The sequence below is a fragment of the Rhea americana genome, unplaced genomic scaffold (assembly GCF_003343005.1).
Source record: "Rhea americana isolate MKP2758 unplaced genomic scaffold, rheAme1 scaffold_2, whole genome shotgun sequence".
NCBI lineage: Eukaryota > Metazoa > Chordata > Aves > Rheiformes > Rheidae > Rhea > Rhea americana.
This window is the reverse complement of record NW_028186149.1, coordinates 12,021,254-12,048,843: the sequence shown is the minus strand read 5'-3', so window position 1 is coordinate 12,048,843 and position 27,590 is coordinate 12,021,254. Positions and strand designations below refer to the sequence as shown.

The following is a 27,590-nucleotide window of genomic DNA, read 5'->3' as shown; positions in this document are numbered from 1 at the left end:
TTCCTTGTTCTATGTGAAGAGAATGTATGATTGCAAAAAAGGAGATGTTTACATAAACTGATAAAAAACTTGAGAATTCAGCAGAATACAGCCACGTGTTCCTGAGCATTCTTCCATAAAAGTCTCGCCATATCTAGCAGGTCCTCATTCACCTTCATTATGAGGGGAATCATATTCACCCTTGTGTTCACCCTTGTAGGTAAGCTTGCTTTCCCCTTTTTCACTTACCTTTCCTGGAATTTCCTGGAGTTTGATGAAAACAATTAGATTAGGACTGAATGTTGCTCATGTGTCTTTCTCATCTTTTTCTGCAGGTAGCCAGAAGTTTGACATTGGTAAGTAAATGTACTTTTACAAGCTATGGCTATTTATTAGAATATGCTTACAACTATTGTGAAAACGGCTATTATTCCCCACAGACCCTGGATTTAGTAGCAGAAAGACTTACGTTTACAGCTATGAAGGCTTTATGTTGAATGGGCTTCAAGAAAGAAGTTTAGCCAGAGCTGGCTTGCGCTTGAGCAGCAAACTAGAGATCAGTGGGCTATCAGAAAATACCTATCTCCTCAAGGTACAGTGTCTTTTTCCAAAGATAACACACTGAACAATCCTGAGTTGTAAATCACCTCTAAATAACTRATCTGTATTGTAAGAAGGCTGTAGGAAACAATACTGAAGAGTTAAAGAAAAAGCTCTGTAAATTTTAGAACGTGGTCTGCAAGCTGAGATTTCAAAAGYGAGTAGTGATATGGCATCCAGCCATGTACGGATGTTTGTTTTACAAATTGTTGGTAACGTGTGCTTCTCAAAACTTTGTATTAGAAATTGAGGTGCCAAAATCAGGAGTCATTTTAGAAAATTTTGATTTTCAACACAAGGGACTCAAGCCTGCTCTAATTTTAAGATTTAATTCTATTCTCATCACATGATTCCAACTCCTGTGGGAAGCCAAGACTTAGGTGTATAAAACCATTGTCATGCAGGCAATTAATAAATATAGGTTATATTTACATACTTGAAAAAAGGGAAAATAATCAAAAAGGTATGTGTAACAAAGTTTAATATTTGAGTAATGCAGTAGAAGGTCTGTATGTATGAAATCATACCTCCACTGACATCAGAAGGGGTAGAGCCTGAGCCATCCTAAATAAATACATTTTAGACAAATATTTTTATTGGTCTATGTAATTTATTTACAAATGAGACCTTTTTGTACCCTGAGTTCAGTGGCAGAGCTCTCAGTGATTTTAGTGGAACTGTAGATCTTCTTTCAGTGATGAAGGCAGGAATCCGAAGTTATGAGCTAGAGATTGTGATAATTTTCATCCTGAAATTATTTTATTATGTGTAATCCACCAGACTGTGCTTTCAGAGACACAAGTATAAACTAACAGTTACTTCACCAGAGTAAAATTACTTCTGCTATACATTGTGCCTCTGCATGGGRAATTTTTTTTTATAAATACATTATTCACTACAAGAAATTAAAAAATAAAGTTGATGCAGGCAATTCACAACTATGCCTGAAATTTGGCAACTTTTTTTAGTCAAAACAATGCCAGTAAACATTTTTGGGGGGAGAAGAATTAAAATCCAATATTTTAAAATTTATTTTTTTGAAATTTAGAATGATAYACACTTTTTAAATATTAACTTGCACCTAAAGCAGAATAATATTTAGTTGAAGGATAAAAATATGAAGAATTTTATTCAAATCTTTGTTATTATTTTTTGAACCAGCCTTTCCCACCAAATATAGTTAATGGAAGTAAGATGTTTAAAATCTCACTACAAGATAATAATGATGTGTTAACTGTTTTGTAGCATAATACTACTGAGTCTACAGAGTTTATCCTGGTTTTAAAATAGTATAAGCAAGAAAGGAGAGAATGAATTGCTGTATGCATATCTAAGCCTATATTTGGAAGAAAGAGTATGTAACCAATGATTATGTTAATTTCTTGTTTTCTATTTGCATATTTAGTACCAAAGTAATGTTATTCACAAGTAGAAATAAATATATTTTCTAACATTTTCTCTCAGATCCGCTCCCCACAACTGGAGGAGTACAATGGAATATGGCCCAAGGATCCATTCACTCGATCTTCAAAAATCACCCAGATGGTGTCTTCATGTTTTACCCGACCGTTCAAGTTTGAATACAGTAGTGGGCGGGTTGGAAACATTTATGCCCCAGAAGACTGCCCTGATCTGTGTATTAACATAGTGAGGGGAATGCTGAACATGATGCAGATAACCATTAAAAAATCACAGAATGTGTATGAATTGCAAGAGGTTTGTTTATTTCTTTTCTAAAACTACTTAATTGAAAGAATTTTTTTTGATGCTCTTCAAGTTCATGTTTGTTTGCATCTACTTTGAAACAGGCATCATCAAGCAAAGTCCATTTTCATTCACAGAAAAGAAAATGTAGGTGTTGAAGTAATTGCTTCYGTTGGAAATTTTTTCAGATGTCTGTATAAGTGCTTTACTTAAAATGCAGTACTTTCAAGAAAAAAGAATGATTAGCTATTAATTATTTGTTACATAACTTCATTGGTACAGCCACTTCATCCATTTTGTCTGTTCACTGCTCATATTAATCAATTGATTACTTTTTCATTTGAAACTCAGTTGACTTTTGTTCATGTCTGTTTTTCAGTTCAATARGATTAAGCATAAGTAATGGCAGAAGATTTCAATACATAATTAAGATAGCTTAGAATATCCTTACCATCATCCTGTGTGTCCGAATCTTCATTCAGTAAATCTACTCATGCAGTGAAATGCTGATGTAATTAGGAAGTCTAATTATCTCTATTGATCTATGCAGGCTGGTATTGGAGGTGTTTGCCATACAAGGTATGTTATCCAGGAAGACAGGAAGAATAGCCGAGCGTCTGTAACCAAAACCATAGACCAAAACAATTGCCAGGAAAATGTGATGACGAGTATTGGAATGGCTTACATCCGTCCTTGTCCTGTGGACATGATGGTATGTAAGACCTGAACAGATCTTCCTAATATCAAGCACAGCTGTTATTCCCATTCATTTTGTGGATTTCTTTGTCTTTGTTTAGAAAAGAAGGCCCATAAAGGGGACTGCAGCTTTCTCATACAAACTAAAACACTCAGACAGTGGTACGCTTATAACAGAAGTTGCATCACAGCAGGTGTATCAGATCTCACCATTTAGTGAACCTACTGGTGTTGCTRTCATGGAAGCAAGGTAGGCCTGAAGTGAGATTGCATCAAAAAATGAGAATAATTATAAATTCTGGCAATCTTTTTCACGCCCAGTTGAAATGAAGTGAGAAATAAGCTCAGTAATGGTTGAGTAAACCTGCATATACTCTATACCGGGTTTCCCCACCCTTAAAAATTGAGTAAACCATTCTTTATTTGTATTCCACTGAAATTTGCACTATAATTGCATGGAAGAAGAGAAGGGAAAACTCTTTTGCTCTRTCAGAATGCAATTTTTCTACCATGGCTATTCTGAAAAAGGGCTAACTTATGCTGTCAGGAGGAAGATTGTGCCCATAGAAATTAGGTCATTGATTACACAGAATCAGTAGCTTGTCTTCAGGAGACAGCTGTTTAGCTCATCCTCCAAATTGATTTCACTGTGGATAAATCAAATATTGCTTTGGTCYAATAATAAGATTCTACCTATTCACAAACTACAATTTTACTGTGGCAAGAAAAATGAGTAAAGGCCAAAACCATTATCTTCACAGTATTACTGAATCAATAAATAGACAAGGCAGATGGAGAAAGATAACTATTTTATTCCTCACATAACACTTGCTGATTTCTCTCTGACTGCCGACAGACAACAGCTTATCTTGCTTGAAGTGAGAAGTGAACGAGGAAATGCCCCAGATATTCCGATGCAGAGCCACGGAAGCCTTCGTTACCATTTCCCATCAGTATTGCCACAGATGCCACTTCAGCTAATCAAGACAAAAAACCCTGAGCAACGGGTATAGAATTCTTAAGTCTTCAAATTGCTTTGCTAATCAAAAATTTAATGGAAAGCAATAATCATAAATACTGAATGATTTAATTATGGATTATCTCTCTCTTGGTGTTTTGTAACAGATAGCAGAAACACTGCAACACATAGTACTGAATAACCAGCAAGATTTCCATGATGATGTCCCGTACAGATTCTTAGAGCTTGTCCAGCTCTGCCGGATAGTGAACACTGATGCTCTTGAGTCTTTCTGGAAACAATTTTCAGATAAACCTCGTTACAGGTATTTGGTTGCACAGTCTTTGAAGAAACTTTTCATTTTTGGAGAAATGATAGCTAAAATAAAGATTTTTTTTAACCTTGATTGCAGGCGGTGGCTACTGAGTGCAATTTCTGCAACAGGCACAACAGAAGCACTCAAATTCATCAAGAACAGAATTCGCAATGATGACCTAACCTATGTTCAGACTCTTCTGACAGTTTCTTTTGCTCTCCATTTAATGAAAGCTGATGAAGACACTCTTCCAATAGCAGCAGTGAGTAAATCCATGCGAATCTTTCCTATCAGATAGCAATAGAAATGATAACTGATGATGGTTTTTGATTATAAAGTATTTTAGAGGATGGATTCTCCTCTCTTGCATACTAATTTTGTATAAATGGTACTCCATGAATTTCTTTTGGCATTACTTGTGTGAGAGAAAAATTCAGTCGAGTGTCTTCATTTTGCTATATTGATACAAAAAACCCTCTCCTATAACATCTTCCAGTAGTTATTCCCATTTTAGTTTGCTTGGGACTATGTGTCATGGCTTTCTGCACACAAATCCTGGTCCACTTTTGTATCTTACATCTGAAACATTAAGGGTGATTTTTGTGTTTTGTGATTTGAATAGTTCTTTTAATTGAAAAATATTCCTGTAAACTGGAATAAAGTGCTGCAAGTAGAAATATTAAACATCAACTCTTTTCACACTTACTGCAAACAGGATTTTTCCCATCTCTAGTCAACTTTCCTCTTTTTAAATAGAAAAAAAAATGATGTGAAWCTGCATCAATAATATACATGCATTACACATTGTTCTAGGGATATTCTATTTATAGTTTGACATTTGCACATAAACTTTGTATTTTCAGCATGATAGCTGAGAAAAATCAGACCTGTGATATATAAACTAATTTAAATATGCTTCTTTAATGTTGTAACTAAGGGGAATGARGCTCCTGAATGAAACTTGCATGTAAAATGTTCTACAAGGCAATCTAATTTGCTTGACTATGAAGAATACTCAGTCTGAAATTGCTTCCCTTAGATGAACCCTGATAATTTTCCTGGTCCAGAAGCTATGTCAAGAATTGTATTAAATACCAATTTAAATATGTTTTTCCTCTTCTTTTGGCAGGATTTAGTGACCAGTTCTCGAATTCAGAAAAGTCCCATGCTTCAGCAGGTTGCTTACTTGGGATACAGTTCTGTCATTAGTAGATACTGTTCTTGGACCTCAGCTTGTCCTAAAGAAGTTCTTCAGGTTGGTGGCCTTTTCTCAGATTGTTCTTAATAAACTCATGTAGCAAATGTTAATAAGATGCAATGTAAAAATAGTAATTGGCATTACAAATACATATTTCATAGGCCTCCTTCAGAAGAAAGGGAATGAATCATTTTACTAATGTAGATAAAATAGTTGTATTCAAACCAGTTGCTTTATTGTGATAGAATTTTCAGTGGGCAAGGGAAGCACTTTGGACAACTTGTACATTAGATAGAAGAAACTGAACTGTGCTTTGTTTTATAGCCCCTCCACGACCTGGCAGATGAAGCAATCAGCAGGGGCCGTGAAGAAAAAATGAAGTTAGCACTGAAGTGCATTGGTAATGTGGGAGAACCAGCCAGCATAAAGCGCATCCTGAAGTTCCTTCCAGTTTTTTCATCAAGTGCTTCTGCTATCCCAATCCATATTCAGATTGATGCCATAATGGCCTTGAGAAAAATAGCTTGGAAGGACCCCAAAACAGTAAGTAGGAAATGCCAGGGACTTCTTTACTTAATGTATTAGAGATGAGAATATATGCTAATATGTAAGGCTAATGAATTTAAAGGCTCTATGTTTGTGGATTCAACGTGTGTTTATTTTTAAGATTGGCACAATACAAGCTTAGATTTCAGCTAAAATTTTCTGCTAAGCTCTAATAATTGTTAGTCAGTGGGAAGTTTTTGGAAGCGTGTGAACAGAGTTTCTTTAGTCACCTGGCACAATCAATTAGTTCCTGTGCTAGTTATATAGGGTGGAAATTTAGCTATCTAAAAGTCAGGCATATAATTTAAGCTGCTTCTATAGTCAAGAGGAAAGAGGTATGTTCTATTGTTTTCCTAGGCAAAATCTCAACATTGTTCTGCCTTTTTCTTTTAGGCTCCTTCCTTAAGGTCAGATAAATCACCACTGACCTCCTGTTGACCACTATGGGTGCCAGTGTGGCAAGGGCAGTCACGACTTTTGCCTTTCAGATGATTCAGATATCTAAAAGTGCTCTGTGCAACAGCACCCACTCAGATTGTCTTTTGTGAGCTGAAGGTCCTCTTGCAAAAATGGTCTAAAATGGTAAAGCACACTCACCAAGTTAGTGGGGTTATTTCAAGAATGAATCTTTCTTGTTAGCTACAGTTATTTCCTTGAAAATTATTCACTGATCTTTGAATGTCAACTCCTGTAAGGCAAAAAACTATGCTATATGTTTGAAACATGGACATTTCTTCAATATTCAGTGCCAGCCCCTCTCAATGGCTGCTTGCTCCTGTTTTTGTATGGTCCTTCAGTTGTGTTAATAAAGATTATGGAACCATGCAGTAAGCGAGATCAGTAAGCGAGATCAGGGGACTTTTTTTTTTCCCACAGGCATAATGGCTCCCTCTCCCATTTTTCTTACAGGTTACATGTGGATCCAGTCTGCAAAACAGAAGCTCTGAATTATTCCATGTACTGTTTTCTCTCCACAGGTGCAGGGATATCTCATCCAGATCCTTGCAGACCAGTCACTTCCCCCTGAAGTACGAATGATGGCTTGTGCTGTTATCTTTGAGACGAGGCCTGCCCTTCCTTTAATAACGACCATAGCTAACGTGGCAATGAAAGAGAGCAATTTGCAAGTGGCCAGTTTTGTATATTCCCACATGAAGGCTTTGTCAAAGAGTAGATTACCATATATGTACAACATGTAAGTAGAAACAGGAGTCAAATGGGTTATTTTCTGCAAATAATAAATTTTATTACATTCTTGTTAATAAGGACTGCATATGCTGACAAACTGAATCCAGTTTGTATTCTTGTGAAGKGCATCTTATATCTGGATACTGTTACCTATTCTTATTTTGTTTAGATCTTCTGCTTGCAATATTGCACTTAAGCTGCTGGCCCCCAAGTTGGACAGACTAAGCTATCGATATAGCAAGGTCATTCGTGTTGGTGGTTACTTTGGTGAGTAAATAGAATTCAGTGACTGGGAATTTTTATTCAGAAGTACATTCTAAAGAAATAACAAGTCCTTTGGAAAAATAATGTAAGACATTGTGAATCCCAGCCTGGATTATGTTTAGGAAGGTCATTTAGAAAAAATGGCTGGTTGTAAAAAGAGCTTCTTTTTAATGAGACAAGACATTTGCTAAGATTGATTTCTGTAATGTTTAGTTTATTTCTTCTTTCTGAAAAATGAATCTATTTTCTTTTATAAATTACTTGAGAAGCTTACTCACTTCTCCCAAGAGTCCTTTTGCTATAATAATGTGTATTTAGCATACTTCAGGTGAATGTTCTCTTTGTATTCATTGGTTTCTGATTTCATTTCCTTGCTGTCCCAACCTTCTGCAATCCTGTAGAAGATTCTGCATTTAAGTAACAAATTGAGTTAAATCATCTATAATGATGTAATGGTGATGGTAAAATGGAAAATGATGGTAAAAAGCTGCAGAAATAAACCTTGGATGATAAGTAGAGTGGTTAGAAGAAAATGTCTTTTGTTTATTTCAACCCTAGATAACTATAAAGTTGGTATTGCTGGAGATGTCTTTATTATGAACAGTCCAGGAACAATGTTCCCATCAGCAATAATTTCCAAGTTGATGGCAAACTATGCAGGTTCAGTGGCTGATTTGTTGGAGGTAAGTATTTTACTTAAAGCAATAATAGAGCAAACTAAAACGAAGTTTGACTACTAAGCTTCCTCCCTGTAAGTATGTTTGAGACTGTTCTTTCTTATGCTGTTTTGGTAGGTTGGCGTTCGAGTGGAAGGCCTCACAGATGCCATAATGAAACGAAATATCCCATTTGCTGAATATCCCGCATACAAAAAGATAAAGGAGCTTGGAAAAACTGTAGGTGTTTTCAGTAATGTAACCTGTGGGTTATATGAAGCAGTATTTAGTGAGGCCTGTGGTATCAATTAAACACTGTTCGGAAGGCAAATTACCCACCTGGTAGTCAGCCTGAATATCTCTGTGAAAAAAGGATTGATAGGGGGCTGTAGGAGACGTTATTCATGTAACATCTGCAGTAACTCCTGCAAATTCTKACTCTGGCCCTTCTTCCTCACTGCCTTATATATGACTAAAGAAGCAGCAAGAGAAGAGACAGGGAAGCCAGACATTGCAGTGCAGGATGTGTGTTTCATGTCTGGCAAGTTTCCTCCTTCCTCCCTTCTATTCACCTAACTTAGTTTACAAGCAGATCTCTTTATCTTCAAGAGACCATGTGATTTGTTGGTGTGTTTCTAAACTGGATTTAATGGTACAAATAGTCGTATCCTCTGTATTGGAATAAACAATATTTTCTCAAAATACAAAACATTTGATAGGAGGCTGTTTGTGAAAATCTCAGTGACAGGGAGTTAGTCTGAAATAGCGACACTGTGTTATTAACAAAGCAGCAAAAAAAAACCCGAGTGACAAAGCAAAATGACAGTTTGGTCAGCAACAGTCTTTGTTGCCACGTTAAGGAACTTTGCTTCTTTATCTGTTTCCTAGCTGCTAGGATGGAAAGAGCTGCCAGCAGAAACCCCCTTGATATCAGCTTACTTGAAAATATTTGGCCAAGAGTTGGCCTATGTCAACATCAACAAGGATGTCCTGCATCAGGCTGTGAAGGTACCAAGAACCCCTACTTCCCTTTGCAAGATTTGACRCCAGTATCTAATCTAACATCCTAACCTTTTGGATCTTTATTTTACTGTAGACTATAGTAGAATCTGCTGATAGAAACACAGTAATGAAAAAAATCACCAGTCAAATACGCAATGGCATTGCAGGACAATGGACACAGCCAGTATGGCTTGGAGAACTTCGATATATTGTCCCTAGCTGCATTGGTCTGCCACTGGAATATGGATCATACACTACTGCTCTGGCACGTGCTGCAGTGAACGGTGAGTTGGGAAGTACACGATCTGTTGTACTAGCTCTGAGCAGCAGATGAAAAGGACAGATTAAAAGAGGCTGGAGAAAGAAGTGGGAAAACAAAAAGTCAGAAGATGAGCTATTTTTTGTGGTGCCTTAAAATACAGGAGAGAAGGTAGTAAAGATATTTAAAGAGAAGCTGAACACAGCTGGAATAGCAGATGTGTCAAATGATTTCTGCATCATATTTGAATGGATTGAAGACAGAGGACATGAGGTGAGAATCTGGGAAACCAAAGAGAGAAAGGTTACAGCATTCAATGCCAAAAATAATGAAAGCTGTATGGGGAGTTGGCTACAGAAAGAGGAAGAAGGTGGTGGCTCCCAAGCAAAATGTACACATAGACTAAGCATGATTCAGTGGTGACAAAGCAAATGCAAGACAATCTAGAACTATCAGTAACATTAGAGAAGGCAAGAAAAGGGCTTGTGGGAAGAGTCAGAGTTTTACTTTAGGTAGAATGAATATGCAAATATGCAAATAGCAAGAGGTTATTTCAGTGACTGTACAATTGTGCAGCAGACTGAATATTTCCTTGGGCAACATTCTTTGACTCTTCCTTATGCTGACACAATGAGCTTCTCAGGCTGACTGTACTACAGGTGAGAAGGAATTTTCTTTTGCTTTCAGTTTGCTTCATGTTAGCTTCATTGAGCGGCCATTTTTATTCCAGATGGTGAAATTCCCTGACACAGGCAGTTGGGAATGTTAAAGTTTATATGAGTTAAAGAGGAGATTGAAAACTGTCATTACTAAATAAACTATATATGGCTCAGGAAAACTTGGAGCTGAAAAATGGTTGAACACTGGAAGAGTATGAGGATGAAGTATATATTCTTTCTCACTTTTTATAATTCTTTGTGCATTCACTCTTAGCTACTCTTTTTTTGGTGTTGTTACTTTGTTTTGATAGCATATTTGTATCTGCCCTTCTCCCTCCTGCCCTCCTTTTTGTTTTAGAATAGTCTCCTTCTAGCTAAATTGGGGAGATAGAGACTAGGCAGACAGGCTATTAAGTAGATGAAAAGCTGGCTGGACTGCTGAACTCAAAGAGTAGTCAACAGTTAAGACTAATTGGTGGGTTGTTGTGAGTGACATTACTCTGTTGTCAGCACTGTGCAGTATATTTGTTAATAATCCAAAATTTGGAAAAGAAGGCCCCCAGCAAATCTGTGGATAACACCAATTTGGTGGAAGTAGTCAGTATGTGGAGGGTCAGGCTGTCATTTTGGGAGACTTTGACGAGATGGAGAAATGGCCTGACAAAAGCATGATGAAATTAGACAAAGGCACATGCAAAGTCCTTTAGCTGAGATAGAATAACCCGTGCAACTATAGGCTGGGCATCACCTGGACATAAAGGAGCTTTGCAGAAAAGGCACCTTGGAGTCTTCCAGTGGATTGTGAAGCAGCAGTGTGCCCTTGTGGTGATGAAGGCCAACTGCATCCTGGGCTGCAACAGGAAGACCAGAGCCAGCAAGGAAGTGATTATTCCCATCTATTTGACACATTTGAGGCTGCATCTGGAGTAATGTTTCTAGTTTGGGGCCTCCAATTCAAGAAGGGGACTTTGTCCAGTTTTGGCTTTCCAGTTTGAGAAAGATCTTGACAGACTGGAACAAGTCCAGGAGCAGATAACCAAAATGGTTGGGGGCTGAAGCACTTACTTAACGTATGAGGGAAGATTGAGAGAGCAGGGTTTGTTTAGCCTCAGAAAGAGAAGGCATGGGGAGATCTACTTGCTGTCTTTAACTGCCTAATGGGAGGCTACAGAGAAGATGGAGCCAGACTCTTCTTGGAGGTATGCAGTGAAAAGAGGCAATAGACACGAATTGCAACAAGGAAAATCCCAGCTAACATAAGGAAAAAAATGCCACAATGAGAGTGGCTAAGGACTGGGACAGGGACCCAGGCAGATTGTGAAATTTTCATCCTTGGAGATATTCAAAACAGAGCAATCTGATCAGTTTCAGAACTGATCAGATATCCATTGATATAGGTGTTTCAGTGCTGATTCCTTCCATCCTCCATTAAAAGAAAGATAGTCTAGTCTGTGATATGACTTTGCAGAGGCACTGAAGTGAGCTTGCTCAGTCGCACCGGACTGGAGCACAGAACCTCCCACTCTTGCTCTTAAACAGAGAGATTCTTCCCATGGATGAAGTCCTCTGATATTTTTCCAGCTCTCCAGGCCAGGCTTCTCATATCCATATTCCAATGACACTTTCATCTTTTGCATTTTCCAAAGTCAGATTAATCTTGCTGTCACGGCCACTATTGCAGACAAGACACTGGGAGAGAAGGACCATCCTAGATGGCCATTCTTATGTTCTTAGCAAGGACAGACCATATCCTTGAGTCACTGTAGATGTGCTGTTAAGTTCCCTGCTTTACGGGGCTGAAAATTGCTTTAGGTCTTCTGTCGTATGCAAGTCCTGCTATCCCATTAGCATCCTTCTTTGCCTTTTTCTGAGTATTTTCAGTCTCTTTCAATAAACTGTAAGAAAGGAATGTATAAWCCCAAAAGACACTATACTGTTGTTCAGTAAAATGTCATACTGTTGCCTTCTGCAGTTGTCATCCTTTTTAGTATTACTACATATTCCTTTTGTTGTCTGTTTCTCTGTTTCACTGATCTTCTTGTTTGCTGCCTTCTTCCCTTCTTTCACTCTGACAGTCTTGGATGTTCAGAGTTCATCAATGTATATAAGACCTTCAGACTCCAACTTTGATTCCAAGTCTGCTTCACTAGGCTGGCAAGTCCACTGGATGCGGCAGTTTTTCAGGTTCATGCCAGAATACTTTTTACCAGTATGCACTAACTCTGCTTTTTGAGTCTATTGCATGCCATTTGTTGGCACATTATTTCCACAGAAATCCTAGAAGATTTCCAGGCTTGCTGTAATTTTTTACGATCTATTATCACTTCTACAAAAGAAACTATTTATCCAATGCCAACAGCTTTTTAATCATTTTTCTTCCAAATCATAAGGAAAGATAATTATTATAGTTCTAGAATATAGTAGTGAGGTTGCTCACCATTCACTTCTGTCTTCTGGAGCTGAGTGTTTCTAAAATTCTTATGTTATACTAATTAACAAGTTTTCAATTTGGGACAACACTTTTCTTACCATACTTTTGGTCCCATTTTCAGTATGTTACACCAGAATCTTTACCTACAGGATATGTCTTCCATATATTATGTTCAGCATTTTTCCTACTTGAAGAAGAGCTCGTGTACCCACGTTTGCTTCATTTTTACAGCCTTATTTTGGGGGATCAATTAAAAATATAACTTCTTCCTGAAAACAGTGCTTTTCTTGTATTCAAGTCTTTGCTTTCACTTTTACTATTTTAAAATGTTATTCTATCTTTTGCAGTTGATGGAAAGATGACCCCTCCTTTAACTGGAGATTTTCGACCTTCCCAGTTACTTGAATCCACCATGCAGATTCGGTCTGACATAAGCCCAAGGTATGGCATGTTTATAAGACTTTAGATATTGATGGAGGTCTTCCATGGAAAGAGAATACTCCGTGTTAAAAAATGTATATACATTATATATATATACACAGACGTGTGTGTGTTGTGTATATATACACACACAAATGTATATACATATGTATATACACAATGTACACAAATACATATACATACAAAATACATATTCTTACATATGACCACTTCACTCTGTTTCAGCTTATATATACATACAGTTGCAACAATGGGTGTCAATACAGAATACTTTCAACATGCTATTGAAATTCAAGGCAAGGTCCAGACAAGAGCTCCAATGAAGTTTGATGCCAAGATAGACATGAAATTGAAAAATGTTAAGATTGAAACAACACCATGCCGTGAGGAAACTGAGATAGTGATTGGAAGGTGCAGTAGTATTACTTCAGAATATTTCTGTTTCTCTTTTCTGTTTCTGAAGCCTTATGAAGTTCACTCTTCACTGATATCTTACAGAGGTTTCTAAATATGCAGTGTGACTTTTCCRGTATGTAGCATAACTTCTAGGTTAGTTAATTTTATTTTAATTTTGTTTTAAACAAATTCCTCTCAGATATTGGAAATTTGTTTGTTTACCTAGACTTTGAAAAATTCCTGTGAAACAAGAAACTGATGTCTCTTATGACCTCTTATTTATCTTTCATAGGTATTTATAAATATAGTTATCTATGCATTTCCTATAATCAGACAACATGACTCTATGATGTGACAATCCACTGACAGGGACTTGACTCATTTAATCCAAAGACATACCATTTACCTTTTTTTTTGTGCCTATCTCCACAGACATAAGGCTTTTGCTGTATCAAGAAATATAGGAGAACTAGGTGTAGAAAAGAGGACCTCAATTCTCCCAGTAGATGCTTCATCAAATATTGTGGAAGAACCTTTCAAACCGTCAGAGAGAACTTCCAGGGAAGGTGTCACAATGGTAACCATTTTTTTGCTTGTATAGTAGTATTTACCTCCTCCATGCTGCACACATCTGAAGTTTTACCTATGATATACTTCCAGTATTATTCACATGCTTATCTCTAATGCAGCAAGGGGCTGACAGCATGCCAAGGAAACATTCCTATAGCTCTCAAGAGGATCTTCTCCATGGCACAGGAAGAAAAACACATAAACGAGACATTTGTATCAAACTGCATCGTCTTGGTTGCCAGCTCTGCTTTTACAGAAGGTCACAAGATGCTAGTTTCATAAAAAATACCTATTTGCACAGATTAATCGGAGAACATGAAGCTAAAATAGTTTTGATGCCAGGTACGATACCGAGCACAAGCCTTTTTTGCTTATGTTTGTCAGTGCAGGTTGAAACAGTATAACCTTCTAATGCGTGTAATTGGTGTGTAGTTCAAACAGATGCTGATATTGACAAAATACAGCTGGAGATTCAGGCAGGATCCAGAGCAGCTTCCAAAATAATAGGCATGGTAAACTCAGGGTCTGAGGAAGAGGATGCATCATCTCCATATGAGGACATCCAAGCTAAACTAAAGAAAATCCTAGGCATTGAAAAAGTGTTCAAGGTAAGAGACTTTGAGCCTGGRGRAGGGGAATATTTTCCAACAAATGAAGCCAAGTGCTTGAAGCAGAGAACTGGCATGGGACAGCAAGGCCAGGCTGCCAGTGAAAGACCTTTCAAAAAAAAATGCTTTCACCTGCTAGTGAAAGACTCTGTGCTGGGGAGGCTTTTGGCTGGGAGGAGTGGGCCTTAATGAATTCTGGTGCAGCTTCTGCAGTGCGTAGGGCAAGGAAGTTATGTTTCCTTGCATGGCTGCACTGAGCAGCTTATCTGATACCCAGAGATAGTGTACTTTGTAAATATAGAACCAGATGTATCCCCTCTCTTGCTCTTCCCTTTGAACTGTTTTGCAGGTTACAAATAAAACACGACACCAGAAGAAGCCTTCTAAGAAAGAAAACACCATGTTAACAGATCTCAGGACAGACCCCAGTGCAAAAACTCCCTCTGACTCATCTTCTGCCTCCTCTATTGTCTCTTCTTCCTCATCATCTGCTTCCTCTCTCGATCATAAAAAGCCTGTGGATGGAGATGAGAATGGTGAAATAAAGCAACCTAGAAACAAAGATACAAGCAGCAAGAGCAGCAGTGGGAGCAAAAGCAGCAGTGACAGGAGTAGCAGTAGCAGCAAGAGCAGCAGCAGCAGYAGCAAAAGTAGTAGCAGTAGTAGGAGCAGCAGCAGCAAAAGTAGTAGCAGCAGTAGCAGCAGCAAGAGCAGCAAAAGTAGTAGCAGTGGTAGCAGTAGTAGGAGCAGTAGCAGCAAAAGTAGTAGCAGCAGTAGCAGCAGCAAGAGCAGCAAAAGTAGTAGCAGTGATAGCAGTAGTAGGAGCAGTAGCAGCAGTAGCAGCAGCAGCAGAAGTAGCAGCAGTAGTAGGAGCAGCAGCAGCAAAAGTAGTAGCAGTAGTAGGAGCAGCAGCAGCAAAAGTAGTAGCAGTAGAAGGAGCAGCAGCAGCGGTAGCAGCAAAAGTAGTAGCAGTGGTAGCAGTAGTAAGAGCAGCAGCAGCAGCGGCAAAAGCAGTAGCAGTGGTAGCAGTAGTAGGAGCAGCAGCAGCAAGTCAATGAGCCACCATAGCCATGGGCATCACTCAGGACATCTGAATGGCAGCAGTAGCAGCAGCAGCAGTAGCAAGTCAGTGAGTCACCATAGCCATGGGCATCATTCAGGACATCTGAAAGACAGCAGCAGTAGCAGTAGCAGCAGCAGCAGCAGCAGCAGCAGCAGCATGTATTCCAAAATATGGGTAACTCATATTTGTCAGTAAACTGATTGATGTTGGTAATGTTTGTGAATCTCATTCCTGATGGCAGCTGGCGTTGCATCATAAATCAGGAAGTCATGAGTCGACACAGTAAATTGTAGCAATACAAAATTGCAAAATTATTCTGCAAACACACCTGTAATCACTTGGCTCAAATGTCTACTTTAATACATCTCAAAAGTTTCCACAACTTTGCTGAAACTTTTGCTATAGACAAGCAGCCAATTTTTGCTGACTTAATACTTTCTCTATAAATGCTGCATGTTTCTATCTTAATTTTGAGGTAAGAACATTAATGTTTCTGTAGAATCTATTTCAAGACTTGCACTGTGTGTCTCTGAACATACAGGACTGTATGAGTGATAACTAGAGAAATCCCTGCTTAATTGCCAGTTCTCAGATTTCAGTGCAATTGTGGCATTTCTTCTGAGGCTTTTCCTCTTCTTGTTTTTATTATTTCCAAAGGGACATCATGAGATTTATCGGTACCGTTTTAGATCAGCACACAGGCAAGAGGTGAGTTTTCTTTCCTCAGTAGATAAAGTTTGGAGTCTACCATAAGTTAAATGAAAACCTTAAAGACCCATTACTGTCTTTACTGAAGAAAATTACAATATTGATAGTATTTAGAACACCAATTTGATTGTGGCAGTTCTTCTGAGATGTGTAAAAACAGAGCAATATACTTTTTTGTGTTGTGCTTATGATGCCATCTGTGACTCTGAAAATTAGATATAAAGCTCTACCAAAGCAGCACAAGGAACTGGAGATGCACATTTTGAAGGAACAAAGGTCCTACTATCAAAAACTTGAGTCCTTTAGCATCTTCAGGTGGAAAGACAATTTTAGTTCAGCAGAAGATTCTTACTTGGTCTGATCTAGCCAGGAACAATGATCAGTAGTTGTGATCAGTGCATAGAAAGTAAAACACTCAGCTGCGTGTGTCTGTCCATTCAGTTGTTCAGGCCCTTCTGGAAATAAAATGAATCAAATCTGGTCTTCTGTATTGAACCAGGAGACTGGTTCTGTTTGGCTTGCCCTGCTCCAGAGTTTTTGCAAAGAGGGAATTCTCATCTAGGTTTGTTTCTTAACTGTCTGTGCAGGAAAGTCAGATACATACAGGTAAATGAAATTTTATAGAAGTAGACTGCATGTAGTAAGCAGGACAAAGCATATCATATTGCAAATCATTGAGCAGCTCAGTGCAGGAATGCATATTTTTCGTAAGTGCCATAACAGAAAATATTCTGCAGTGTGTCTAGAACAATTTCTTCAAACAAACTTTTAAGTAGTAACATAAAAGTCTTGAGCATAAAAATGTCTTGAGCATTATGTATTTTCTTCTTGCAGTTCCCAAAAAAGAAAGTCCCAGCTGACCGACTTACCAGCATGGACTCGTCCACAAGATCCAGTTATGCCACATCTCAAGCTGCTTCCCGGGTTAGTTGCATAATCTTTAGAGGTTTCTGTCAGCTTGGAAGAATGGCAGATTGGCTGTGCGTTTCCAGTAATTGTACAGCTAGGATAATGGGAAGAGAGCAAAACCAACCTGTCATGTCTTAGGTATTGAGAGTGAGACACTATGTGTCCCCAGTACACTTTCCCCTTCAATGAGGCAAGGATCCCTTTTACCTGGAGTTCAGCACCACAACCGTTCCCTCACTGGGCCACCCTGCCTGACAGGTGCCTGTGAATACTCATCTTGTGACCCCTGCAACCAGTGCAAGGACACCAGCAGTGGAGGCCAAGGCTAAGAGTAGCCTCAGAGTCCATCTCCAGAGATGACATGTAGTGCCTTCCCCTCACCAGCACACACCCTAGTACATGAGGACTTGCTATCTGGGGAAAGGTGTAACAATGAAGTGAAGGAATTGTGAATTATAGCACACTTGGGGCCCTGCTATCAAAGCGGGAAGTTCATATGAGGTGATGATCCTGGATTATATTTTGTGCTAGAGTGCCATACAGACATAACACAAAAGCTCGTGCTCGCTTCACAGAGCTTACAGCTGGAGTGTGAAATGACAGGTGATAGAGTAAGATAAAGACAGAAAAACAAAAGGACACTGGTTGGGGAATGATACTGTTGTGAGAATGAGTGATGAGTGTAATTGACAGCTTATGATGTAAGTTAAATATAACTGCTTTCTTTCATTCCCAGGCAAATATATTAATAATAATAATGTAACCTAAATCCTATAACCCTTACTCTATCCTAATATGAATATTCCCTTGGTATCAGCTGTAGCTGAATAAATGTCACAAATTTTTGCTCATATCAAACATGGTGATGGATGTATAAAATCCAAAAAATCCATCTGTGGGTGCACAAACTCATGCACGTAAGATGTGTGTGAGAGTTTGTGGGTATATATATTTCTGGTACACATGCTGGTATATATTTGCAGTGCAGTTGCTTATTTTTCAGTTATCTATCCAGATTTTGTATGTAAAATGTTCCAGAGTAACTCCTTTATAATGACGTTCTTTGCATACTTTCCCTCCCCTTGTTCTTAGCCCAAGTTTTTGGGAGATGTGAAAACACCAGTGTTAGCTGTTTTTCTTCATGGCATTCGGAGCAATAAGAAGATAGGGGGCCTCCAGCTTGTGGTATATGCTGATATCTACTCCATCAGGCCCCGGATGCAGGTATTTGTGTCAAACCTCACAGATTCAAGCAAGTGGAAGCTCTGTGCTGATGCTTCAGTCCTCAATGCTCACAAGGCAGCGGTAAGGCTCAAAAATAGTCATATACAACTATATGCATCACAGGAAACTCATGTTCCACAGGTTTAAAAATGGACCACTTCTCTCTCCGTTATAGGCTTATCTGAAATGGGGCCGGAATTGCCAGGACTACAAAATTTCTACTGAGCTGGTAACTGGACGGTTTGCTGCTCACCCTGCTGTACAAGTGAAATTAGAGTGGCCTAAAGTTCCTTCAAGTGTCAGATCAATAGCAGAAGGGTGAGATTTTAGTCCTTAGGTTCACTCATTTTTGATGTTGGTCAACAGGGAAAATCCACATCCACCCATGAGATTCTAGTGATTAAACTACCAGTTATTTTTTATTCTGTGATCTAAGTTTCAGTATTGTCTTTGGACATAAAAGCTGAGTAGGAGATCATAACCATCYTATTGTAATGTACAGTAATTGTTTATACTGGGCATAAATACTGAAAACCAAGGAACAGATTCTTCCTTTCACTGAACACTTGATCAGTGAAGCAAAGAGTATCCTAAATTTTTACTTGGTAACAGTGATCCTGAAGAAAACTGTGTGCTATGTAAGCATAGGTCTGAGACAGCCTGTTTTGGATGTGTGCCTTTTTTTGCTTCTTTGTTTCACCAGATTCTTCTGTTGTGAATTTTTTAAGGTTTTACCAGTTTGTCCCTGGAGCTGCATTTATGCTGGGGTTCTCTGAAAGAATGGACAAGAACCCTTCTCGACAAGCCAGGGTGATCATGGCTCTAACTTCTCCAAGGACATGTGATGTTGTTGTCAAGCTTCCTGATGTAAGTATGAAATATTGTTACTCTCCTATTTTCTTCTGTTATAAAAATCAGACAGTTGCTTTTTAATTACACAGCATCAATTCTGAGAAAAAAAATTAAGTAAAAATCAATTTGGCTGCAAACAATGAAAACAATGTTTGTTCGTTTCAACCTTTTTATATTCCATCCAAGAATACTCATTGAATGATTTTCTTCATGGGAGAAGAGAGTGCCATGGATATTCACAATGACGTGTGTTTTCCTTTGTAGTTGCTTCGTAAGTGTTCACCTAGCCACCTTGGAAAGGGAATAATTTATTCTCTCCCAATAGCTGAATGATGACCCACATCATGAGAGTACACTGTAACCAAAAAGCTCATGGACAGTCAGATGAATTCTGTTCTGAATGGTATAAATTGTCAAACAAACATTTGATTGAAATCAATTTCCAAATAGGAGAAAAGGCTGATCTGAGCTTTCTGCTTAGAAAATCTGGCTAAAGTGTGTTTTGAATATGCTTTTTAATTCCTTTTCAGATGATCCTCTATGAAAAAGCCATGAGGCTTCCCTTGTCACTCCCTGTAGGTCCAAGGATATCGGCTTCAGAGCTGCAGCCTCCAATCTGGAATGTCTTTGCTGAAGGCCCCTCTGCAGTACTAAATAATTTGAAAGGTCAGAATTTGATCTGGTTCAGAAGCTTGACATACTCACTSTCTGGAATTACTTGGGTATCTTCTGAATTTATCTGGGATTATCTCCAGTTAACAAAGAATTGTTCTGTAGTAATGCTAAGATGGTTCAAATGAGAGAGAATATTGAGCAGATAGTACAGAAATCATCAGTATTTCAGGGAAAGCAAGTCTCAACCGGTAACATTTAAACTTTCTGGTAATCATTTTTGGTTAGATAGAGGAGTATGTTTTTCATGCCTTTCCTATAAATCATGGGTGCTTGGTACTCAAAAGCCCTTGTAATCTTATACAAAAAAATCACATAATGATAAGAATAGAGCGCTAAAAATAATGTAGCACTAAAAATAAAGTATGTTATTTATGAATTTCTTCTATGGAGAGGCAAATACTCATTGCAATTCTATTTAACCAGCTCGCTGCTCAGTTTCCCTCAACAAGATCACAACCTTTAATGAAGTTCAGTTTAACTACACAATGCCTGCAAACTGCTACCATATCTTGGCCCAGGACTGTAGCTCTGATCTCAAGTTCCTGGTGATGATGAAGAATGCTGGAGAAACTATAGACCTTAAAGCAATCAACATCAAACTTGGCAGTCAGTAAGTAATTCTTAGCCAGATGCTGGAATTGTGAGGGACTGCATCGTCCCAGTTTAACATGAGAGGAATTTAGATTTAAGCTTTATTAAAGTGGTTCAGCAACCGAAGTAATTTCAGCATTCCCCTTACTTACTTTCCATACGCATTGACTATGGTGCATATGATGTTATCCTGTGTCTTAGGTGACAGGAATACCCCAGACATACTTTAAGTAGCTAACACAAGCTTATGCTACAGCCAGTGATACTCCGTGAGCAGGACAATCATTTTGTCAGCATGTGCTCTTGACTGTGCTACAGCCTAGGTACAAATGAGCCCTCTTCTCCTTTAACAGTGAGATTGACATGTATCCTGCCAACGGGCTTGTGAAACTAGCTATAGATGGGGTCGAGAGCCTCAGGACAAATGTTTCATACTCATCTAATGCTGGTAAGTGATGCAGCATCTATTTTGTTCCATTTTCATATAAAGGTTAGGAGAAAGAAAGAGAGAAAAAAATACTGTCAAGGAGATTTCATCAGTTTGTATTCAATAAGTATTTTTACCTTTAGTTGGAAGGTTACTATTTAAGAAAATGTATTTTACTTATTTGCATATGAGACTAATTACAGCATGAAGCTCTTGAAATGGCCAAACTAGGCAAGATATAACTAACATAAAGTTCCCTTATTTTCATGGGTAATTGGTATTCTAAATTTGAGTTCCAAGTAAAACTTTTTTAAAATTCACCACACCTATATATCACAGTTTTCCCTGGTCAAAAATGGATCTGTAGGTTGAAATTCAGTTAGCATTCTGAAATCTACTAGGAATAAATAAGGAGAACTGGATGTATACAGGTAAAATCTGCCTGCTTTGTTCTCTCAAAGCAGGAATATTTTTTTCTGTAAAAGGGCACTGTCAGACTTTGTGCTACCCAATCAAGGGCAATATATAATGCAGGTGTTTCCTGATTGTGTAGCTCTAGTATACAAGTCAGGCTAAATCTTACTGAAATTGGCTTAGTATCTGCCAGTGCTGAGCTTTGTCCTATTTATAATGTTAGTTTTTACTGTGCTAGAAATTACTCCAGTGACAATCATGTTGTTCTTTGTATTTTCTTACTACAATATAGTGTAATCAGGGCCTTGTATTTCTGCAAAACTGTAGAGATATTATAGGCAGCTTTGTAGTCATTTCTAGAGGTACAATCCAAAGAAATAAATAAAGCTGTGATCATTGAAATTTTGTTTTCCAAATTTGTAATTACAAACACCTATTTTCTATATATACACATTTTTACACGTTGTTTTGCAGCATGTTTTGCCTCTTCAGTAGAACAAATGAGGCATTTAAAGAAAAAGACATGAAAAAAAGACATGAAAGTTGCTTTTCTCTTTCTGAAGAATGCTAGCTTGTGTCTGTTTGGTTTTCCTTTTTTGTTTCCATTCTAGGTCCTTCTCTGGAGATCCACAGTGAAAAACAAGGACTTGTACTTGTTGCCCCAGCCTACGGCATTGATAAATTGTACTTTGATGGACACACGTTCCAGGTATAGTTCTTCCTGTACATAAGCTTGCACGTTGAGAAATTTCCGTAGGATTCCCTTAAATCCATCTGTGTGCAAGAGTATAAAGTGGCAAAGACGAGYCTATCCTGGACCCAAAAACCAAAAAAGATGAAGACACCACAGCTAGGATTGCAGTCCTCTTTATTTCTGAATAGAAGATGTCAGAATCCATCGCAGACAATAATATCTGAACCTTACAGTATAGATGTGTAGCGCACAGACTGAATCAGTGGCACATTTGCAAGTAGAACCAGAGTTCTCGGCTCCTCTCCCCTGCCTTTCTTTTCAGATGAGCAAATGTTTTAAAAGCTGTTGCTAGAAATGATGTACAATAGAAATGTAAGACATCAGGAAATCACATTGTGTGATGAATTCTCCATCACCTGCTGTGAAAACATCAGCCAGACAAAAAAAGCTTCAGCATCAATAACTTAATAGACTAGATAGGCACAGTAGGTTTTAAAGGCCCTAACAAGTTAAACACRCTGCAGCCCCATGGGAGTTTAGTATCTGACCCTTCTGAATTCTTAGCAAAGAAAGCAAACAAATCTAAATGTTTTTGCATTAACTTGTGTGTTACAGTAGAAGACTCCTGTACAGAAAAAGTGTGCTCCATAGGTCTTTTTTGTTTAATTTGAAATGACTTTGACTTTTTGTCTCAAAGATTCAAGTTGCTTTATGGATGGCAGGGAAAACATGCGGCATATGTGGAAAATATGATGCAGAATCTGAACAGGAATATCGGATGCCCAATGGATATCTAGCTAAAGATGCAGTCAGTTTTGCRCATTCTTGGATTTTGGAAGAAAAGCCTTGCACAGGAGGTATACAAGCTCTAATAAATTTAATATACTATTACTACAGTTGTTTAGAAAATGTAGAATATGCAAAGTTTTGGAAAAAAAATTAATGAAGCTTCAATAGGACAAGACAAGRACGAGAGGCAATGGGCAAAAACTGAACCACAGGAAGTTCCACCTGAATGTGAGGAGAAATTTCTTCACTGTGAGAGTGACGGAGCACTGGAACAGGTTGCCCAGAGAGGCTGTGGAGTCTCCTTCTCTGGAGATATTTAAAGCCTGCCTGGATGCAACCCTGTCTAACATGCTCTAGGTGACCCTGCTTGAGCAGAGGGGTTGGACTAGATGATCTCCAGAGGTCTCTTCCAACCTTACTAATTCTGTAATTCAATATTAAATTATATTAACTATTAAAATCATTTGTCATTTTAGAAAGGAACGAGAAGTTACAAATCAAAATAAGCCAGAAAAAAAAATCAGTTAAAATGAAATAAATAAGCTGAAACAAATSTTTGTTTCAGTTTTTAAGTGTTTCAGAAGGTCAGGAAAAAAAGTAAGTGAATAAATTCACATAGAATGTTATGATTTAAGCAAAGCAATGTTTTCCAGACAATATTTGATCCATCAAAAAATCAGACAGTGATAATTAATTAGTACCACAACTGTTATTACTATGACATGATTATTACCCGATTTTTGAACCAGTGCAGCCTGTCAAGCAAAGCATTCAAGCACATGAGCATTCCCACAGTTATTAGGGGAAATACTTATATAGTCARAGTAAAAATGACATATTTTATGTGTTTCAGTAAATTGAGATCTTACAGTATACTCAATTCTGTCATCTGACATTATGATGCAACAGCATACCATACTGGAGGGAGGAGAACAAGCACATTGCTTTTGTAAAGACTTGTCCTGATGGGAAGGACATACTCATTACCTGGAGATAACTTTCACATGTTTTACTGTACATTAGCTTTAATTCTTTTATGTGTTATTGAAAAGAATACTTGGCATCAAACTTGCTATAGGTGGATATGTAGTACATGTACATGTACACAAAAAAGTTCACGATTGACAGTAACCATACGTTGTATTTCCATTTAATACACCATGTTAAGGATTAAAGGTTACAGTCAGGAATGAATTGTGATCGGTTTAACTTCTCACAGACCTGTAACTGGTAGTCCTGGCATCCAAAATGAGACCAATATTACTGGCTGCCACCAATGACTTTTATGTCTTCAGATCTGCAGCAATTTTGAGTCAGAATGACAGTGGTAATGGTAATTCGTTAGTGATTATTTTTATTTGTTCAGAACCATCCCCCCCAACTCCACTACTGCATATTTAAAGCTTTTAAATGTGATTTTGCAGCTATTGCGTGAGGCACTTTGCAAAATGTTTATTAGAAAGTATATCAGACTATGTCTCTACATATTCATCCAGAAATAACCAGTTGCATTTGAAATGAACTTTATGTAGCTCCATATCTAATTAGCTTATTTGAAAAACTAATCAGTCAGTGATACTATTTTACTTATGATCACAGTATAGTTTTTAGTAGAGACAAATTGTTTGCAAGTGCGAAACATCATTGGCAGAGGGAGTAGTCTGAGGAGATCCAAAGATTTTGTACAAAAGAATATAAAATATCATCAATGGTTCTATTACAGCTTGTAAACTGCAACGCTCATTTGTGAAGCTTGAGAAGACAGTTCAGCTTGCAGGCGTAGAGTCAAAATGCTATTCTACCGAGCCTGTGCTACGCTGTATGAAAGGATGTTCAGCCACTAAGACTACTCCAGTAACTGTTGGTTTCCACTGTCTCCCAGCTGGTAAGTCAACAAAAATCTTATTGAACAGGAAGGAGCTGCATACAGGTAGGCCTGGATTCGCTATTGTATTGACTGAAGACCTTTCTATCTTCTCGTTAATACGTAAACCTTTTTTTTTAGTGGAAGAGAGATGTTTTCTTCTGTTGAAATTTTACTATGCTTTCATGATAGTGGCATTTAAAATCTAAACTGACCTCACCTTCGTGGTGCTTTGAACTAGCAGGATAAGGGCAGAGTAACAACTTTGTAATTCAGCTGAAAAACTATGTATTGTAGCATGTGGTGGTTCAGACACATTCAGTCATGGGCAGTACCAGAAATGGGGACCTCCATCGTGTGTATTTTTGTATCTCAGTGCCTTTGGGCCTGAGCCTATTTCATTGAGCTGATTTAATCAACAGAAGGACAGGTGTGGACAGGATTCCTGGCCACCAGTGGGCAGTCCTTTTCATAGATACAATGTAGATTATAATAGATTAAATAGATTAGATAGAGATCATATAAATGATAGGTTCATGTCTGTTTTCAAAGTTTGTTTTTTCTTTAAAACCACAATATCCTTTTCAAAATGTATTATTAATAAAATTCTACATGGAAGTAGTGGTTTTCAATGTAGAACCGACTTTAATTAACAGGGTTTCCTGGAACATCTCTGCTTGACTTAGTCAGATATAAATATATATGATAATGAGGAGAAACCAAGCCTAGTATAATTAATGACTAGTGCATGATAAATGCTGTACCTTGCAAAACTACCTCTGAAATATACTGATTACCTTTCATTTTTTGTTCACCTTCAGACTCAGCTACCACTGTGACTGACAAACAGATGAAGTTTGACCAGAAGTCAGAGGATATGCAGGACACTGTTGATGCACACATAGCTTGTTCTTGTGAGGATGAAGACTGCAGTACATGAAGCTGTACCTTGCAGCACAGGAGAAAACAGAAACATTTTATTCTTTTTATTGCGTGGTATAAGACTCATCTTCATCAACAACAGCGATACTAAATTAGGTGCCAAAGTCCTGTTAAATCTTCCTAAGTAATTTAAAATATTAAACCTTATTATTGTAGAAACAGTTCTGCCCATCAGTATCTGATTTCATAATAAATCCATGCATGGAAAAACTGATGAAGGCTTCCTTATTTCAGTGGTTACAGAAAGGAGGAGGCCTGTGTTACTTCTCCTCACCCCCTATTTTGTAGACTTCCCAAGTCTATGGCAGCCTGCCATGAAGACATGTGCATCAGGCTGACAGGTGTCTGTGTCAGGCCCCACTGGGGATATGGGTTATATAGTGTATGAGAGGCTGCATTGACAGGCTCCCACAAGTTTTTTCCCAGAGCTTTTTTACCTTATATTGGGATCCTGTGTACTGGGAGTGGCAACTGATCACCTCTGTATGATGCAGCATGACATGCCAGTGCTGTCGTAGGGAACAGTAAGGTCAAGGATATAAATCTGAATCTCATGCTTCCAACATGCTACTGGAAAAGATGCTGTGAGGGAGTCAAGATCATGTCTCACTCCCAATATACTGTATACCAAACTCTCATTGAAGTTAGTGCGCATCAGAGGTGTTTGAATAAAAGATAGTGGAGTTACCTAACTGTCTTAGGTATCTTCTGATAGATCTTAACCTATCAGAACAAGAGTCTAAAGCAGTCAAAGACTCTTGTACTTCTAGTGATGCCCCAGCCTCCATGGCCCGAATGAGCCCTCTCCACAGCATCCATAGGCAGGTGGGATCTGCCTTCTGCCAACCGACCACAGGTCTGCATGGACACGATGAGGGATCGCTAGTCTGTCATGGCTGCTGAAGTCCACAGGATTCCACCTGCTCTAGAAGATGCTTTCTGCATGCCCCTAAGGCCATGCTTTGCAGGCTAAGTATCCACGCCAAATAGATTTGTTTTTAAGAGAACTGCCTTAGGAGACTGTGCAGACATAACCGTTGATGTCAATGTGATTGTTTCCATTAGGGTAGATTAAGTTGTAAGGAGTTTTACACACATTTCAATAAAAATAGCATTTTACCTTCATCTACCTTGATTCAGCAGCATTCTCCCAGGTAAAACAGGCTCATCCAGCCATTTTTATTACTAACCACACATTTTTATATTGAAATTTGCTAGTGCAAAGCAGAATGTTATCTTACTGAGTTGTTAAAAATGTAGGTCTTCAATAAATTACTTAAAGGATAAACAGCTAGTTGAGGTCTTAAAATCAATAGAGACTAGTGAAGCCAAAACAGGACTTAACTATGACCATGTGAAGTGGAGAGGTAATAGTTAATTTTTTGAAAACATTTGAGAAAGTTCTATAAAAATTGTGCCCTATTGCTTTCCCCACAGTTTTGGTACCTTAAATGTATGCATGCATCTGAGTTTCACAGTTTGGCAAGTTAACGCCAACTAAAGTTAGTCCTTAGTGCTAAAAGCAATGTGAAAGAAAGACAAAAAAAAATGTATACAACTTCAATTAAGTCATGGTACCTTGCATTGCAAAGCAGCATGTAATGAACAGTAGCTAGTATTTTAACACTATCTGGTGGTAAGAGTATGGTAGTGAGGTACCATCCATCTGAACTGGTGGGCTTGCTGTTGGTTTGGACATTGAATGAAGCAGTACAGGAAGCAGATACCTCCCAGGTAATTCCCAAGGCAGGACAAAGCAGAACCTGGAGCTTCGCAAGGATGCCAGACCCCTGAGTCCCACCTCAGAGCCCCCACTTCAGTGTAGCTGGGCCCTCAGAGCTGATGTCAGCTGTCCAGGCTGATGAGGCTGGAGCATAGCTTTTGGGAGACTTGTCTTCCAGCTTCTGTACAGGATTGATTAGCATGTTACTAATGCTCTAGAGGTAGGGACAGGCAAGCTGAGCGAG

General features: G+C 38.3%; 1 protein-coding gene across 5 annotated transcripts; it reads left to right on the top strand.

Moving 5' to 3' along the window:
• The first annotated feature begins 135 nt into the window (after positions 1-135).
• On the top strand, positions 136-25,621 carry LOC146596740 (vitellogenin-2-like). 5 transcript variants are annotated; one of them, XM_085303715.1, is made up of 36 exons: positions 136-199; positions 315-335; positions 420-571; positions 2,044-2,295; positions 2,834-2,995; positions 3,081-3,229; positions 3,836-3,986; positions 4,105-4,262; positions 4,350-4,515; positions 5,383-5,508; positions 5,776-5,994; positions 6,975-7,192; positions 7,355-7,452; positions 8,008-8,132; positions 8,244-8,345; positions 8,994-9,113; positions 9,202-9,391; positions 12,804-12,897; positions 13,123-13,308; positions 13,726-13,870; positions 13,983-14,205; positions 14,296-14,471; positions 14,821-15,057; positions 15,190-15,708; positions 16,192-16,242; positions 17,077-17,166; positions 18,244-18,456; positions 18,551-18,693; positions 19,104-19,242; positions 19,758-19,893; positions 20,326-20,512; positions 20,847-20,941; positions 21,946-22,043; positions 22,726-22,885; positions 24,541-24,702; positions 25,503-25,621. In XM_085303715.1, the coding sequence occupies exons 1-36, from the start codon at positions 160-162 to the stop codon at positions 25,619-25,621; spliced, it is 5,622 nt and encodes a 1,873-aa protein (XP_085159841.1). In that variant the 5' UTR covers positions 136-159. The 5 variants fall into 5 exon arrangements, with proteins under 5 accessions (XP_085159841.1, XP_085159843.1, XP_085159842.1 ...); XM_085303717.1 differs by having other exon boundaries at positions 14,821-15,280; positions 15,488-15,708; XM_085303716.1 differs by having other exon boundaries at positions 14,821-15,322; positions 15,494-15,708.
• The last annotated feature ends 1,969 nt before the right edge of the window (positions 25,622-27,590 follow it).